At 39.3% G+C, this 14,571-nt stretch overlaps 1 protein-coding gene across 1 annotated transcript in view; it reads right to left on the minus strand.

Annotated features, from left to right (window-relative positions):
- The window catches only part of fsip1 (fibrous sheath interacting protein 1), a 30,250-nt gene extending 15,681 nt beyond the window's left edge, over positions 1 to 14,569 (minus strand). The window contains exons 1-7 of the mRNA XM_061696916.1: positions 14,184 to 14,569; positions 12,871 to 13,040; positions 11,941 to 12,022; positions 11,769 to 11,858; positions 11,267 to 11,394; positions 10,544 to 10,663; positions 8,071 to 8,226 (exon numbers count right to left, since the gene is read on the minus strand). Of these exons, the coding sequence (XP_061552900.1) occupies positions 8,071 to 8,226; positions 10,544 to 10,663; positions 11,267 to 11,394; positions 11,769 to 11,858; positions 11,941 to 12,022; positions 12,871 to 13,040; positions 14,184 to 14,253 (816 nt within the window). The 5' untranslated portion in view covers positions 14,254 to 14,569. The remainder of the gene's footprint in view (positions 1 to 8,070; positions 8,227 to 10,543; positions 10,664 to 11,266; positions 11,395 to 11,768; positions 11,859 to 11,940; positions 12,023 to 12,870; positions 13,041 to 14,183) is intronic.
- Between the last annotated feature and the right edge of the window lie 2 nt (positions 14,570 to 14,571).

The following is a 14,571-nucleotide window of genomic DNA, read 5'->3' on the forward strand; positions in this document are numbered from 1 at the left end:
CCTATGATGGTACAAGATGCCTCCAAATCCGAAATAATGGGAAAGTATACATTGGTGACAAGGAACAATGTTGAAGTGATTGATACATCTCAACTGTTCTAAGATCTTTGTATGTTGGGAAGGAGATGGATGACTTTAGCCTGGATTGTTAGCGGAAGTTATGGAGTCTTTGCTTCATATTTTTGCTCTGCTGAGTGGCTATTAAAAAGCAAAAGCAAATGACCTGTAAGCCATTTATTTTTAAGGGTAATGTTTTAAGAGAGTGGCACTTCCACAGATGTGTGCTGTGAGAAGTCAAGAACAATATGGCCTACACTTTACTTGCAAAGTAGTTTGGCCCTCATCACAAAAAGACAAAATATGGGCCAGTGAGTAATTGGGTGCAGGCATCTGCACTCAATTTGATGAGAGTGGCTATTAAATGTCATTTAAATGAGACGTAATTAATAAGACTGAAGGGTTCTAGGGGCAAGTTAGGGACAGGTTGAGCTATGCCATTAAAGCTAAGCTACTTACTAAACGTCTTCCAGACAAGTCATCAAAGCTCAGCTAACCGATAAGATTCCCACTCTCTATGGGGAGTTATGCTTTCAAAGCTAAATTGGTCGTTTCGTAGTCTTTATGTTAAGTTACACCCTCATTGTGCTGAGTTGGGCCATCAACGTTAAGCAAACTGCTTAAGTTTCCTAGTTTTTACACTGTGTTACACCATCGCGTCTTGTAGCTAACCAACTAATTCCTAACTCTTTGCACATCTCCCGACTGTTAACCAATTAATGAAGAACATATGCATTTCTAATACATATAATGAGCAATGATATAATAGATGCAATAGTTACTTACAGTAACATAAAAGAAAAGGGGATTTAAGTTCGATTCATCTTTTACTTGTACAATAGTTGGCAGTATTGTGATAGTGGATTGCACATCTGCCGCACAGTTCTGAGGTTTTGGGTTTGAATCTCTACACCGGCCTTCCTGTGTGGACTCACGCATTCCAGAAACATGCATGTTAGGCTAATTGAGTACAGTACTCTAAATTGTCTTAATGTGAGTGTGAATGGTTGTTTGTCCAGATGTGCCCTGCACAGGGGCATATTTAGTCATTTTGGAGCCCAATGCAAATCCAGTCATGCAACTGGCAAGAGTATCTGGTTCTTGCTGTTGTTAGTTACACACATTCAGTGTCACCGTGAAAAAGGTTAAGACATTTGGTAGTTTTGATAAAAACTGTTTTCCTCTCATCTTCTCTGCTCCACTAGGATAAGTCTGCTTATTTTCCTTACAACAAGCCAACAAGTTTGTTTTGCTGCCCTCTTTCTGAATCAAGTCTGTACATGCACAGTGAAAAAATGGAATTGTCCATTGCATGAGAAGGGAGGGAGAGCACTCAAAACGAACATGATACATTAAGCATTTTTATGTGTGTTTAAGTGCATGAATTAAAACAAGAAACAATAATAAATGCTATCAATCAAAGAAAACTTTTAATAAGTTTTTATGAGACGGAGATATCAAGATTTCCTGGGCCTCAGCCAATTCAATTGCCTTTGTTTGTCTAATTTCAATCACCACCGCATACTCAGTGATATAAAATGAAATCTCATTTACATTTGAGATGTAGCTCGAACAGAAGGTTTTGGTCACAGTATTATTTAATTACATGAGTCAAAAATAGTTTACCACTTTACGTTGGCCTGAAGCGCTATTCATGACGAAAACTAGTTTCAAATTGGGTGTAGTTAAAAATATAAGTGGTCACGAGCAACCACATGTGACCTCATTGCCTTACAAAATACTGCTAACCAACAGCAAACAAACACAGCTGGTGACCCTGTGAAGAAACACCTATTTGATTAAATCAAATATACTTAAAATGATTGGAACTATAAACCATAATCTTCTTAATTCATTTTCACTGTAGCCACATTTTTTAAAAGATGACCCTATGAAAATACCCTTAATAAAAGAGCCTAAATTCGTAATTATTATGACACATCTTGTTGAACTTCAGAAGTGTGGGTGCTGAGAACATTATTGTATATAAATCCTATGCCATAAACATGTTTTTACTGAGACAAATGCATAGCAATTTCAAAAGTAAAGTGAAAGTAGTGAATTAAAAAAACAGCAATATTATTATCCATCCATCCATCCATCCATTTTCAACACCGCTTATCCTGGTTAGGGTCGCGGGACGCTGGAGCCTATCCCAGCTGACTTCGGGCGAAAGGCGGACTACACTCTGAACTGGTCGCCAGTCAGTCACAGGGCACATATAGACACGGACAACCATTCGCACTCACATTCACACCGTCACTGAGTGGGAACTGAAACCACGCTGCCTGCACTAAAGTCAGGCGAGTATACCACTACACCATCAGTGACTCAATAATATTATATATAGCTATATAAAACATAGTGTAATAGTAATAGTATAGTATAAATATCAATGACGTCAGACTTCCCACTCATTTTGAGATGGAACCTTCGTGGACTGACCCACCACAAAAGTTGCTAATCAAAACGATTGGCAAATCATGCGACTTTTGGTGGAAAATGAGTTGTGAGTGCACTGAAGACTTCGTAAGACTTTCTATGTGTCCTAGTACCTCCCAATGAAAAAGAAAACCTTGTTCCCTTTCTGGAGCTGGTCCTCCTCCTTAACCTCAAACAACCCTGTAATTACCTTCTGATGGGGGGGTTGACGAAATGCTGTGCCAATGTCTTGGTTAATACAAGACCTAACAAGCTGGGCTCACCCAGGCAAAATACTGTTTACTGCTTTGCCAGACAGGCTACAACTACGATGGTAACTAAACAGGAACCAGTTACCTCAGCAAAGGCAAGCCAAGAGGTTTATTGATTGTGAATGTCAAACATGATCAATGCTACCTCTACAGTATTTGTTACTTTGAAGAGGTAAGTTTCCTTTTCTGGACATACTTAAATGGAAATAAATATATACAGATGTGTAATTTTTAGGAGAGTCACTCCTGACTTTTTGTCCAAGAAATAACCAGCTCTCTAAGCCGCATCCTCAGCATCAATGTAATTGTATTATTTGCAGTGTATCAGGTAATGGGTCGCATCAGCCTCAGTGATGGTGATGCACATCCCTAGCAGATAATAGATTTGGTGAAAAAAGCTTGCTCTGTGTGGTCGTTCAGTGCCCGCCTAAAGGAACAGAACTGCATCAACCAGAATTCTGAAGTCAGATGGATTGACTCCTCGGATTGATTCCTCTACTGATTGGCTGGATCCCAGTTGTTTTTCACACAAGTTGTGTTGTGAAAGATCAGGCCATAAAGTCACAGGTGCAAGTCCTAACTCATCCTCAATATGAGCCAGTGCTCATGAGGGATATCGGACTCGCTGTTCGTTTATAAGTATGAGGTTATCTCTGTGATGTTGCCATTAAAAAAAGAAAACGGTGCTAAAACCCTGTTGTGGTGTGAGACTGGAATGAACACACAGATCGGCAGTCAAACTGGTTTTAGTTAATTTTAATCCTGACCAGAGCAAGCTTCTCCAGAGAAGAAAGCTAACCACAAAGCAAAGCATGTCCTTCAGATGCTTCAGGAATGACTTGCTTTGAAAAAGATTTAGTGTAGAGGCGGCATCCCTTTTGATAAAACCTAGCAGGTTAGGAATCAGCCACCTTTTAGAAGAATCACCTTTTATTGTCATGAACATGCATGCATGCACACAAAATTTGTTCTCTGCATTTAACCCATCACAGTGAACACATACACGTTAGTGGAACATACTAGAGCACAAGTCTGGTGAGCACCATCTTTTTATTCAGTATTTTAAAGTGACTTTCTGCTTTGATGTATTAGTTTTGAGTTAAATGCTACCACAGCATAGTGTGTCATTGTTGCGATTATATAAAATAAAAAAACAATACCTGCATTGACCATGTCAGCACTAATGCAGAGCAGATGACAGATGATGATAGAGAATATGACTTTCCCGAAATCTCTTGAATCATGCAAGATTAAAGCCAAGGAGAGAAAGTAGGTCATTCAAAGTAACACATCCAGCTGGCCGTTATAGCACATATTTTTTGCACTATTAGCCAAAAGTTCATTCGGAACACGAGAATTGAACAAGGACTGGATTGTCTTATTTTAAAACACTCACGACGATTTTAATTATGAGCTGGTCTTGCTGGCTACAGGATGGCGAAGAGAACGTGTTATTTTTCCTACGATAGATGAATCAGCAAGTTGACTTTCTTACCTTCACACTGAAATGACCTTCTATTAACGGACTACTTTTTGTCATGTTCACTTAACTCATTTATATGATCCCATGCAGATTGTTTGGCACGATCAACCACATATCAAGCTTCATCGTTCAGTTTATTCATCATTTCCATTTCAAAGGATTTTGCACTGATAAAATTAGGGCACAAATGTCTCTTTTTTGGATACGGACAGATTGCAGCACTTGGCTTCAATTATTGTTAATTTTTCCAATATGTTACGGTATAAAATGCTGGTTAATGAAAATACACTGTAAAATTATCTGGCTTTATACAATGTCAAATGTTTTTATCAGTTTTATTCAAAAAGGATGTGCATGCCATGTGGTTACCGTCAGAAAGGATCCTTAGATAATCCTGAGCTCACATTAGGAAACGTGGCCTAAATTTAAGATCTGAGTCTGCAAGTTTGGACACTTCTCCACTGTTTGATGTGACAGTCATATATAGATCAGACTGGAAACTCAATGAAACATGTCGTGTTCGAAGGAAAAGCCTCATCTTTGTAAAAGCCTTAAATTTGCAGCAATCATATATGTGGTATGTCTCATAATATGGTAATTAAAAAGCTAAAATGGAGACAAAAATAATAGTTACGTACAACCGAACCGGCAAACCAGAATGAAGCACTTCAAATCAGTGGCGGAGCCCTATGGCAGGAGACCGGGAAAAAACACTATATAAAATATATTAAACGTCTGCAGTGTCTTTTGTTTTACACAAGATGTCTTCAACAGCTACCAGAGATAGACAACTGATGTTTAGGCTTTGTTCATGTTTACAGCTATCATATCATATATGTATAAATAAATTATATCATGTATGTATAAATTATATACATTTATTTAACTTTTGCCAGCGATAAAAAAAATAATATTCTAGCAAGTTCAGATTCAAACAATCATGTCAGCACCCCGTAGCTATCGTAGTTATCACTGCACACAGGTTTCCGCCAACCTGTTTTCCGGTTTGGTCATGTGATGTTCCGCATCAGGCCCAATACTAAAATATGTTTTATGATAATTTAACTGATATTATTTTTGGTCTGACTTTTAAAAATGCGCCTGGATATTGATCTGAGATGTACACAAATCTAAAAAATGGAGGGACAGTGCTGGCAAAAGAGGAAAATAAAAGGAGGGGCTAGTGGGGTTGTATTCCGTAGTCCTACTATATGTCTTTCGTGGGTTTTGCTTTACAAAATGTACTACAGATGGTCACGATGGGATTATTTTTAGAAGGTCAGAACTAATTTGGTTGAGACCTGTTTGCAGTATAACACACTGGAAAAGTCATGACAAGGCATGACATGCTGCTATCAATTTACCCACTTATTGCAGACGACTTATTGTCTTTCCTGGGCCTTGCTATGTGAAATCTACAACAGCTGCTCATGATGGGATTATTTCAGATCAAGATTGACTTGTTTGAGGGTCGTTTGCAGTCAGACATAGTCACAATAGTACATGTAATTCCGTCACAGAGGCACAGTTGCTCCCTCAGGCTCCATCCCTTCCTGGTCTAAGGCCTGGTACACACATAAAGAGTTTTCATATGTTCAAATATTATTTATGTTAGACCCAGACAGCACACATGAAGATAAAAAAAATATGGCACAGTCACACACATAAAGATGCAGTTCCACCGCTGATCTACAACCCCAATTTCAATGAAGTTGGGACTGTTGTGTTAAACATAAATAAAAACAGAATACAATGATTTGCAAATCATGTTCAACCTATATTTAATTGAACACGCTACAAAGACAAGATATTTAATGTTCAAACTGATAAACTTTATTGTTTTGCGCCAATAATCATTAACTTGGAATTGTATGGCTGCAACACGTTCCAAAAAAGTTGGGACAGGGTCATGTTTACCACTGTGTTACATCACCTTTTCTTTTAACAACATTCAATAAATGTTTGAGAACTGAGGACACTAATTGTTGAAGCTTTGCAGGTGGAATTCTTTCCCATTCTTGCTTGATGTACAGTTTCAGCTGTTCAACAGTCCGGGGTCACCGTTGTCGTATTTTACGCTTCATAATGCGCCACACATTTTCAATGGGAGACAGGTCTGGACTGCAGGCAGGTCAGTCTAGTACCCGCACTCTTTTACTACGAAGCCACGCTGTTGTAACATGTGCAGAATGTGGTGTGGCATTCTCTTGCTGAAATAAGCAGGGGCGTCCATGAAAAAGACGTTGCTTGGATGGCAGCATGTTTCTCCAAAACCTGTATGTACCTTTCAGCATTAATGGATGTGTAAATTACCCATGCCATTGGCACTAACACAGCCCCATACCATCAGAGATCCTGGCTTTTGAACTTTGTGTCCATAACAGTCTGGATGGTTCTTTTCCTCTTTGGCCTGGAGGACACGACATCCACAATTTCCAAAAACAATTTGAAATGTGGACACGTCGGACCACAGAACACTTTTTCACTTTGCATCAGTCCATCTTAGATGAGCTAGGGCCCAGAGAAGCCAGCGGCATTTCTGGGTGTTGTTGATAAATGGCTTTTGCTTTGCATAGTAGTTTCAAGTTGCACTTACGGATATAGCGCCGAACTGTATATACCACATTGGTTTTCTGAAGTGTTCCTGAGCCCATATGGTGATATCCCTTAAAACACTGATGTCGGTTTTTGATGCAGTGCCGCCTGAGGGATCGAAGGTCACGGGCATTCCATGTTGGTTTTCGGCCTTGCCGCTTACATGCAGTGATTTCTCCAGATTCTCTGAACTTTTTGATGATATTATGGACTGTAGATGATGAAATCCCAAAAGGAAGTAGTTGTCTTTCTCCACACATGAAGACTTTTGGTCATAAATATTAAACATGTTTAATATTTAAGCTTGTCGGCCCCTGACCTGTCTAAGACCTTCTTATCGGGAAAAATTCACACCTCAGACTGCAAGATAATAGTGTACAATAATCTTACAGAGTAACACATTAAAAACATGTGTGTAATGCCTTTCTAATAGGTTGTAATACAGTATGCTTTTCACTTACGGAAGACAGCAACATTTCCGGGGAGGTAACTTGGAATTTTGTTATTTCCATGTGCTCTCGACATTATGCAAAGAATTTTCCTCCAAGTATTAAAAAACCCTGTTCAAAATTATGTCACTTTGTTCAAATACTTTTGAAGCCCCTGCAGGTACTTTGTTTAAAATGGCTGTAATTAAAAAAATGGTGAATAAAGTATCTTTGTAAAACCTCTTGCAATAAGGCAGAATTTCTACATTTCAGTCAAATGTTGACTGATTTATTTCATACACATTGTGGTGGCGTATTAGAGCAAACTCATGAAGTCTCTCATTGCTCAAATACTCAATTATATGTACCGTATTTGCATCCATAGCCTGTCCTCCACTGGCTCTGTGAGTCTGACAGCACCCATCTATGCACATGTATTGTACGAGTAGTCGCTTGTGTGTATAAAATACAACATTGCTAGTGATGACTGAATGATGCTGAACCTGATAAAAATTTCTCAGGGGAAAATGCACAAGAAGCTCAACATGTGCATAATTCATGTGGAAATGAAGATGGAAAACTGATTACCGCAGCAAGCACTTTGCCATTTTTCTAAGTACCTAAATAGTGCTGAGACTCTACAAAGGTTAATCGCAAAGAATTTTACAAGACGTTGCCATCAATGCCCTGCTGGGTTGTACTAAAGCTTAATGACGTTGCCTCATATCAGCTCTGAATCCTGTCTGCAAGAGTTATGGCAGCACCATGAGAACTATTTCTGAGAAGTATAGACAAGGTTCTGTTGGAAACATACCTCATTTAAAAATGTATAGGTGCCTTGCGGTGACAGGAGTTCTACAACCGGCTGGAAAAGGCGAAGTTTGGAGTCAATGGCAATCAGCCGCTCCAAGTCGGACGTTTCTGGGGTGTAACCCTGGCTTGTCGACACCGGCACAGCCCACATGTCCTCCTGGAAGACATGCATCAGTTGAATAAGTCATAGGATTGGCCTTCTTTATTTTGTGGCAACGTAAATAGGAGATATTCAACACTGCATAGCTGTAACATGGTAACAAAAATGAGATAGTGGGCTACTCCTATCCTCACAGCATTGCCAAGTAAACGGTCTAATGCCCCTAGAGAGGGAAAACGGTGGAAGAGGGGTGAGGTCATTGGGGTCCAGTGGTGAGACAAGATCTAGATCACAAATGAATAATGCAACTCTATTGAAAATTTAATCCACAAATGTCAGAATGCATTATATATTTGATTTACAAGTTTAATTTGTTGCGTGATCAAACTAAAAACTCAGTGTGCCCATACCAAGTTACTTTTCCCCATTGAAATTGATAGGCCCCTCCAAAAACACTTTTTTTTTTGTTTTTTTGTTACGCATATGAAACATAGCTCTGCATTGTATAAAAACAAAACACAAAATGTAATAAAAGAGAATGTAAAGAAATAACCTTTTTTTAAAGTGCCATTGCTGTACGTTGGGGCAATCCGAAAGTCACAACACCATCAACTGTAGTGTTTACGACTTTAAGGAGCGTATAGTGAGTGACATCAGGGGCTGAAGTCGGGTTGACCGGACTTGGCTGATGAGTCTGCGTGTGGGTTTCTGGGCGTGAATTTTGGCCTTGAGAGTGTTCTCATTTTCTATTTGGGTGTTTGATTTTTTTTTACCGTTTATGTTTTGTCTGTGATGCAAAAATTTCACCACCAATTGCGGAGGGCTGGCTGCTACAGTCCACTTGCATTAGGGGAGTGGGACAGTGACAAACCCTTATCTATCAGATGGCCCGGCACTCACATGGCTTGAGTGGAACAGTATCTCCATGCATTTTATGAATTATTCAGTCCAACAAAAGTGAGAGAAAAATGTCTTTATGATGGTGTAGTGGTACACTCGCCTGACTTTGGTGCGGGGAGCATGGGTTCAGTTCCCACTCAGTGACGGTGTGAATGTGAGTGCGAATGGTTGTCCGTGTCTATATGTGCCCTGCGACTGACTGGCGACCAGTTCAGGGTGTAGTCCGCCTTTCGCCCGAAGTCAGCTGGGATAGGCTCCAGCGCCCCGCGACCCTAACCAGGATAAGCGGTGTTAAAAATGGATGGATGGATGGATGGATAATAATGTATTTGTAACATCTCTGTGTGAAGTTTGAATGTTCTCCCCGTGGATGTGTGGGTTTTGTCTGGGGAGCTCCAACCCAAAGATACTACTTGTAGTATGGTCAACGATTATTGACTGTTAAATGTATTGTCTTAGTTTATCAGATACAAATAATATTGGGAGAACATCAAAACAATGTAGAAGACAAACAGAGCAGAAACGTCAAGTTGATGTGTCCCATCGGATTCTACCCATAACTGGACTTTAGTCCTGAAGACGATTCACTGCCAGAGAAGTCTTCCTCTAGCCAGTAAAATATGGAAATCTGACCAACTGCACGCCCATCAATTTGGTAGCTGCCACTACAATCACTGCAGTATTTGTTATAAAAGTTAAACATCATAAATAAAGCATCATGGCATTTGGAACAATCTGGGTGCCTCCCAAGGATGCAAAGCTGTTGGGGTCAGGCTAAAGGGAACGTATGTGAAAGATAATGCTTCACAACAGGCCTCACAACTGCCAAAAGCACTATTTGGGACAGTTAAAAGAAAAAAAGACAATATTTTTTAAGTAAAGATGTTATTAATGGGCTTGCTGTGACGTCTCCTGCTCAATATCTGCCCTTGAGTTTCAGACTTTGAGCTTTTTTGGCACACCCTCCCTTTTGAGGCAACTGCAGTTTATAGAAATCCATCTTCCTATATTTGAAAGATTCTTAATTTCAAAGAGCACAGATGGAATAATTCTGAAAATGTGACATAAAAATAATCCACACCATGTGGCCTCTCATGAACCACATCTGGCTCATGTGCGCAGCTTTGGGTAGTGAGGATGGTCTGCCCAATGGCCTTCTTAGTGGCCAAGCAGACGTCAAAACATGCATAGCGGTTAGCGTTACTCCATGTGCTTAGCTGTAAAATGCAAAAGCGTTCGTGACCATGATAAGGGCCCCGGTTCAACTGTGTGAGAGCGACTATTTGATAGTGGAAACAACTTTTGGTTCCCATAAAATATAAAAATATCTTGCAGAATGTTGATAGCAGACATGGTGAAATGGAATCACCACCTGCTAAGATGTGTCTCCAAAGATCTCCAGGCAGGGGGGAGAAGTATGAAGGAACTTGCAAAAGTCATATGTTGCCTGTTCTGTGCTCCCATGGCAGCCTACCTCGTTGTCTGCGCCTCTGGCACGCTCCTCTTCCTCTTCATCTATGTCTCGCAGGAGCTCGGCCAGACGCTCTTCCTCTGCCTGTGTCAACAGCACTTGGCCGCATTTGCCCCTGACAAGCTAGTGCAGCACACAACATTGCAAAAGACAAAGACCTTGACTGCAGACAGCAGTGTGTTTGCAAATGGACAAAAACAAGTATGTACGACCAAATAAAAATGAAAATTAAAAAAACCTTTACTGTCTTTAACCAGATGTTATCCAAAATCAAAAGCATACTTGCCCAAGTTTGCAGGGCAAAAACAACTAAGGCTGGTAAGTTTGAATGTTGACTTCGAATTATGCCCTTGCCATTTTATGGCAAATATTTTTGATGGACAGACACATTAGATTGCTGGATTAATGGACGACAAAGATAAAGAGAGCTAGAGCTAGGTGGAGACAGATAGACATACACAGACAGACAGATGGGGGAAAAAAAATGGACAGACAGGCAAACAGAAGACAGACGGACAATTGATATCAAATAATGTCCAGTCTCATCAAAGGGACTCCAATTATGATTTCATTTTTCTCAGTGGAGCACTCAAAAATTCAAAATGTGTTTTTCCCTCAGCTCAGTCAGTTAAGTCACACTTGGAAAAACAAACAGTGAGGGGACTTACTCCAAATCATGTGGAGATTCCTGTACCTGCCCTTGGCCTCACGTGAACTTTGACATACCTCAATATTTCTCTTGACAAAGTTCTTCGGTCTCTTCTTGCCCATGGAGGCGTCACCGTGGCTCGCTTCGTCCGACTCCTCGCACACCGACTCGGATGCTTCGCTTGAGTCCTCCGCTCGCTCTTCACCTAACGGACGAGAATGTACTTTAGATTCCACAACGAAAACTGTGGAAAAGAAAAGTAATGGTTTTAATGTAGGCTGGCAATGTAACAACAAGGATAATAATAATAAGTTTATTGTCGACTTCTTCCCAAAAAAAAATAATATGTACAAATTTCTATTACAAAATGTGTATGTATTTCCAAGTGGTTGACGTCTTTCAATCACTGCAGTGCTGTCAGTCAGCTCAACAGTGTAGGAGAGAAAAGAACTTCAGTAGGGTGTATACTGAGCTAATAGTGCCATCTAGTGCACATGTGTCTCCTTATACAGCAGCTTCCACCAGTGTAGGGTAGTAGTTTCAATAATTATACACTACATTTAATATGTACAGACTTACTCTCTAACATTTGTTGCAGTCTTCTATCCAGATCATTGTCACCTATCTGAGTTTTAAAAAGTGACACAAAATCCTTCCTCTCTGGGGGGCCTATTAGAACCAAAACACATTTCAGATTAATGTGATGGCAGGGAATGTGGCATATAATATTATTGGTGATCCTATTGCTTACCAATCGGTGATTCCAAAGCCCAAAACAGCCTTGCATTCATGGCCTCATGCCTCCTTTCCGAGTGGTCTTCAGGTAAACTCTCCTTTGAAAAATACATATGCTTATTAACTCTGTCACATTTGCATAACCATAAGCAAAAATTGTAGTTTGAGTAGTTTTAATGCATCATACTTTTATTATAAATATTCATAAATATTTTTTAAAGACGAAATTATACTTTTTACTACATTAAATTGAACTTCATTCCACTCACTACTATACATATATATATATATATATATATATATTATTGTTTGGATGATCTATTAGTTTGGTTTGTCAGAGAGACCTTTGTCACATGACTGTTTCACCATTACAACGTAACAACTAGCTACATTCCAATCAGAGAGACCACACAGAAGGTCTCCTTCGCTCCACACAGAAGAATTTTTTTTTTAAGTGACTCATTTACTTGAAGCATGGCAGAAACAACGGTGGTTGTCAAGTGCTGTCTTCAGTGTCTACCATTAAAACGCTGACATTTAAGCCTACAAGCACTCCACTTCGAACTACAGAAAACACGCTACGGTTTTCTATGTCATCTCTTCCTGGTTATTTATTATTGTTTTAGTTCAAGCAATATTGTTTGGGTAATATCTAAATTTATAATTCTAATTCCATTCCGAATTGTATATTTTTGTCTGTTTGACGTTCACTGATTAGAAAAAAATAATGAGGAGCTACTCTGTACTTGAGCAGTTTTTTTTTAAACTGAATACCTTAACTCAAGTAATTATTTGTAAAACTTATTTTTCTTTTACTTGAGTCATATTACTCCATAAGTAACAGTACTCGTGAACATAATTTTTTGGCTACTCTACCCACTGGTGCTCTTATTAGAAATGTGAGAACCTAATGCAACAGAGCAACATTTTTTTATTTTTTTTTTACCATTAGCTCTTTCCAGAGTTTAGCTTGGCATTGTTTCCTTTGACGCTTGGCTTCTTTTTCTCTGCACATGCATACAGACAGAAGTTCATCAAGCCTCCTCATTTCCTCAATTGCCCTCTGCAGCTTTGGGTCTTGCTTCTCTTCATCAGTTGCATTAATATCATATTGACCTGAAAGGAATATACATATGCAGTATGACAATTTACCTCACATTTAAATAGATACAGTGAAACCCTGCACATTAGCGGTTCTGCAGTAGTAGATTTGCCTATTTGCTGATCATTTTTGGGAACCTATCCTCCATTATTCACTGAAACTTACCTATTCGCTGTTTTTGCACTCAGGCCAAACCAATAACTGTATTGCATCTGGTGGCATCTTAAGTTGAGGATTTTCATTTAAACATAGGTAGTACTTTGCCACCATCTTGTGACCTCTATAGGCAATTACAAACCTTTCGGAGGAGTGTCAAATACTAACAGATTTTCGCCATTCGCAGTAGGGTTCGGTTTTTATCCCCTGTGGATAGTTGAGTTTCACTGTATCATGATCGCACTGTTGTGCATCAGCAACACGGGGTCCTAGTGGTTAAGTCTGCCTCATTTATGAGGTTCGAGTTTGGATCTCGGCTACTGTGTGTAGTTTGTATGTTTCCCCATGCGTGGGTTTTCTGCGGGTACTGCGACTCCTTCCCGCATTCCAATAACATGCATGTTAGGTTCATTGAAGACTAAATTGTCCATTGGTGTGAGTGTGAAAGCTTGTTTGTCCCTATGATTGGCCTGCAAAGTTCCAGATCACCCATGACCCTAATGAAGATAAGCAGTATAGAACAATATTTCCCAACCTTTATTGAGCCTAGGCTCATATTTTACATTAGATAAAATGTTAAGGTACACGACCAAACACAAAATATATACTATACTAAATAATGATGATCTTCTCTTAATTTACCCACAAATGTACTTACTCAGTGTGAAAATTGAATCAGTTTTGTAGAACACAAACTTATTGTTCAGTTGTTTGAATAGCAACATGTGGATACACAGGTTAAACCTTCTGCCATCTAGTTGTACTCAGGCTCCCTTAATTGGTTTTCAAACTGCATGTTACAGCGGCTACAAAAATATTTATAGGCCTACTTTGGGAATCACAGATATTGGGAATCACTGATATAGGAGATGGATGGATGGATGGATGGAAAGTTTGACTTTCACCCATTAAACAAACATTTTCACATTTTAGTACTTCTTTTCCAAAAGATAATAATAATAATAATAATAATAATAATAATAACCTCACATGGCACTCACCTCTTTGTGTGGTCTCAGAATATTCTCTTGATGCAGAAATGCTTTCTAAACCAGCAATGCTCATTTCCATGATGAGCTATTATTGGCGTGTTCAGCACCAAGTCGGAATTTTCGATATTGTATGTATGATCAACTATAATGCTACCAATGCTAACGGTGTGTAACGTAGAGCTATATATAGCGAGCACTGTGAGTCCCCTCTTGGGAAAAAGCGTTTCACAATAAATTTGTAATTTCAGAATCCACTTTTGACTACTACCTCGGTTACAACCACGACAGTTATGTCATTAACCACCATAAAGACTTTGTGTGACGTTAAATCGACGCGTGTTCTTTGTACGAATGCAGTAGAAATAAGATAACATTTAAACATACCATCATTCACCCT

The sequence above is a fragment of the Phycodurus eques genome, chromosome 14, assembly GCF_024500275.1.
Source record: "Phycodurus eques isolate BA_2022a chromosome 14, UOR_Pequ_1.1, whole genome shotgun sequence".
Taxonomy (NCBI): Eukaryota; Metazoa; Chordata; class Actinopteri; order Syngnathiformes; family Syngnathidae; genus Phycodurus; species Phycodurus eques.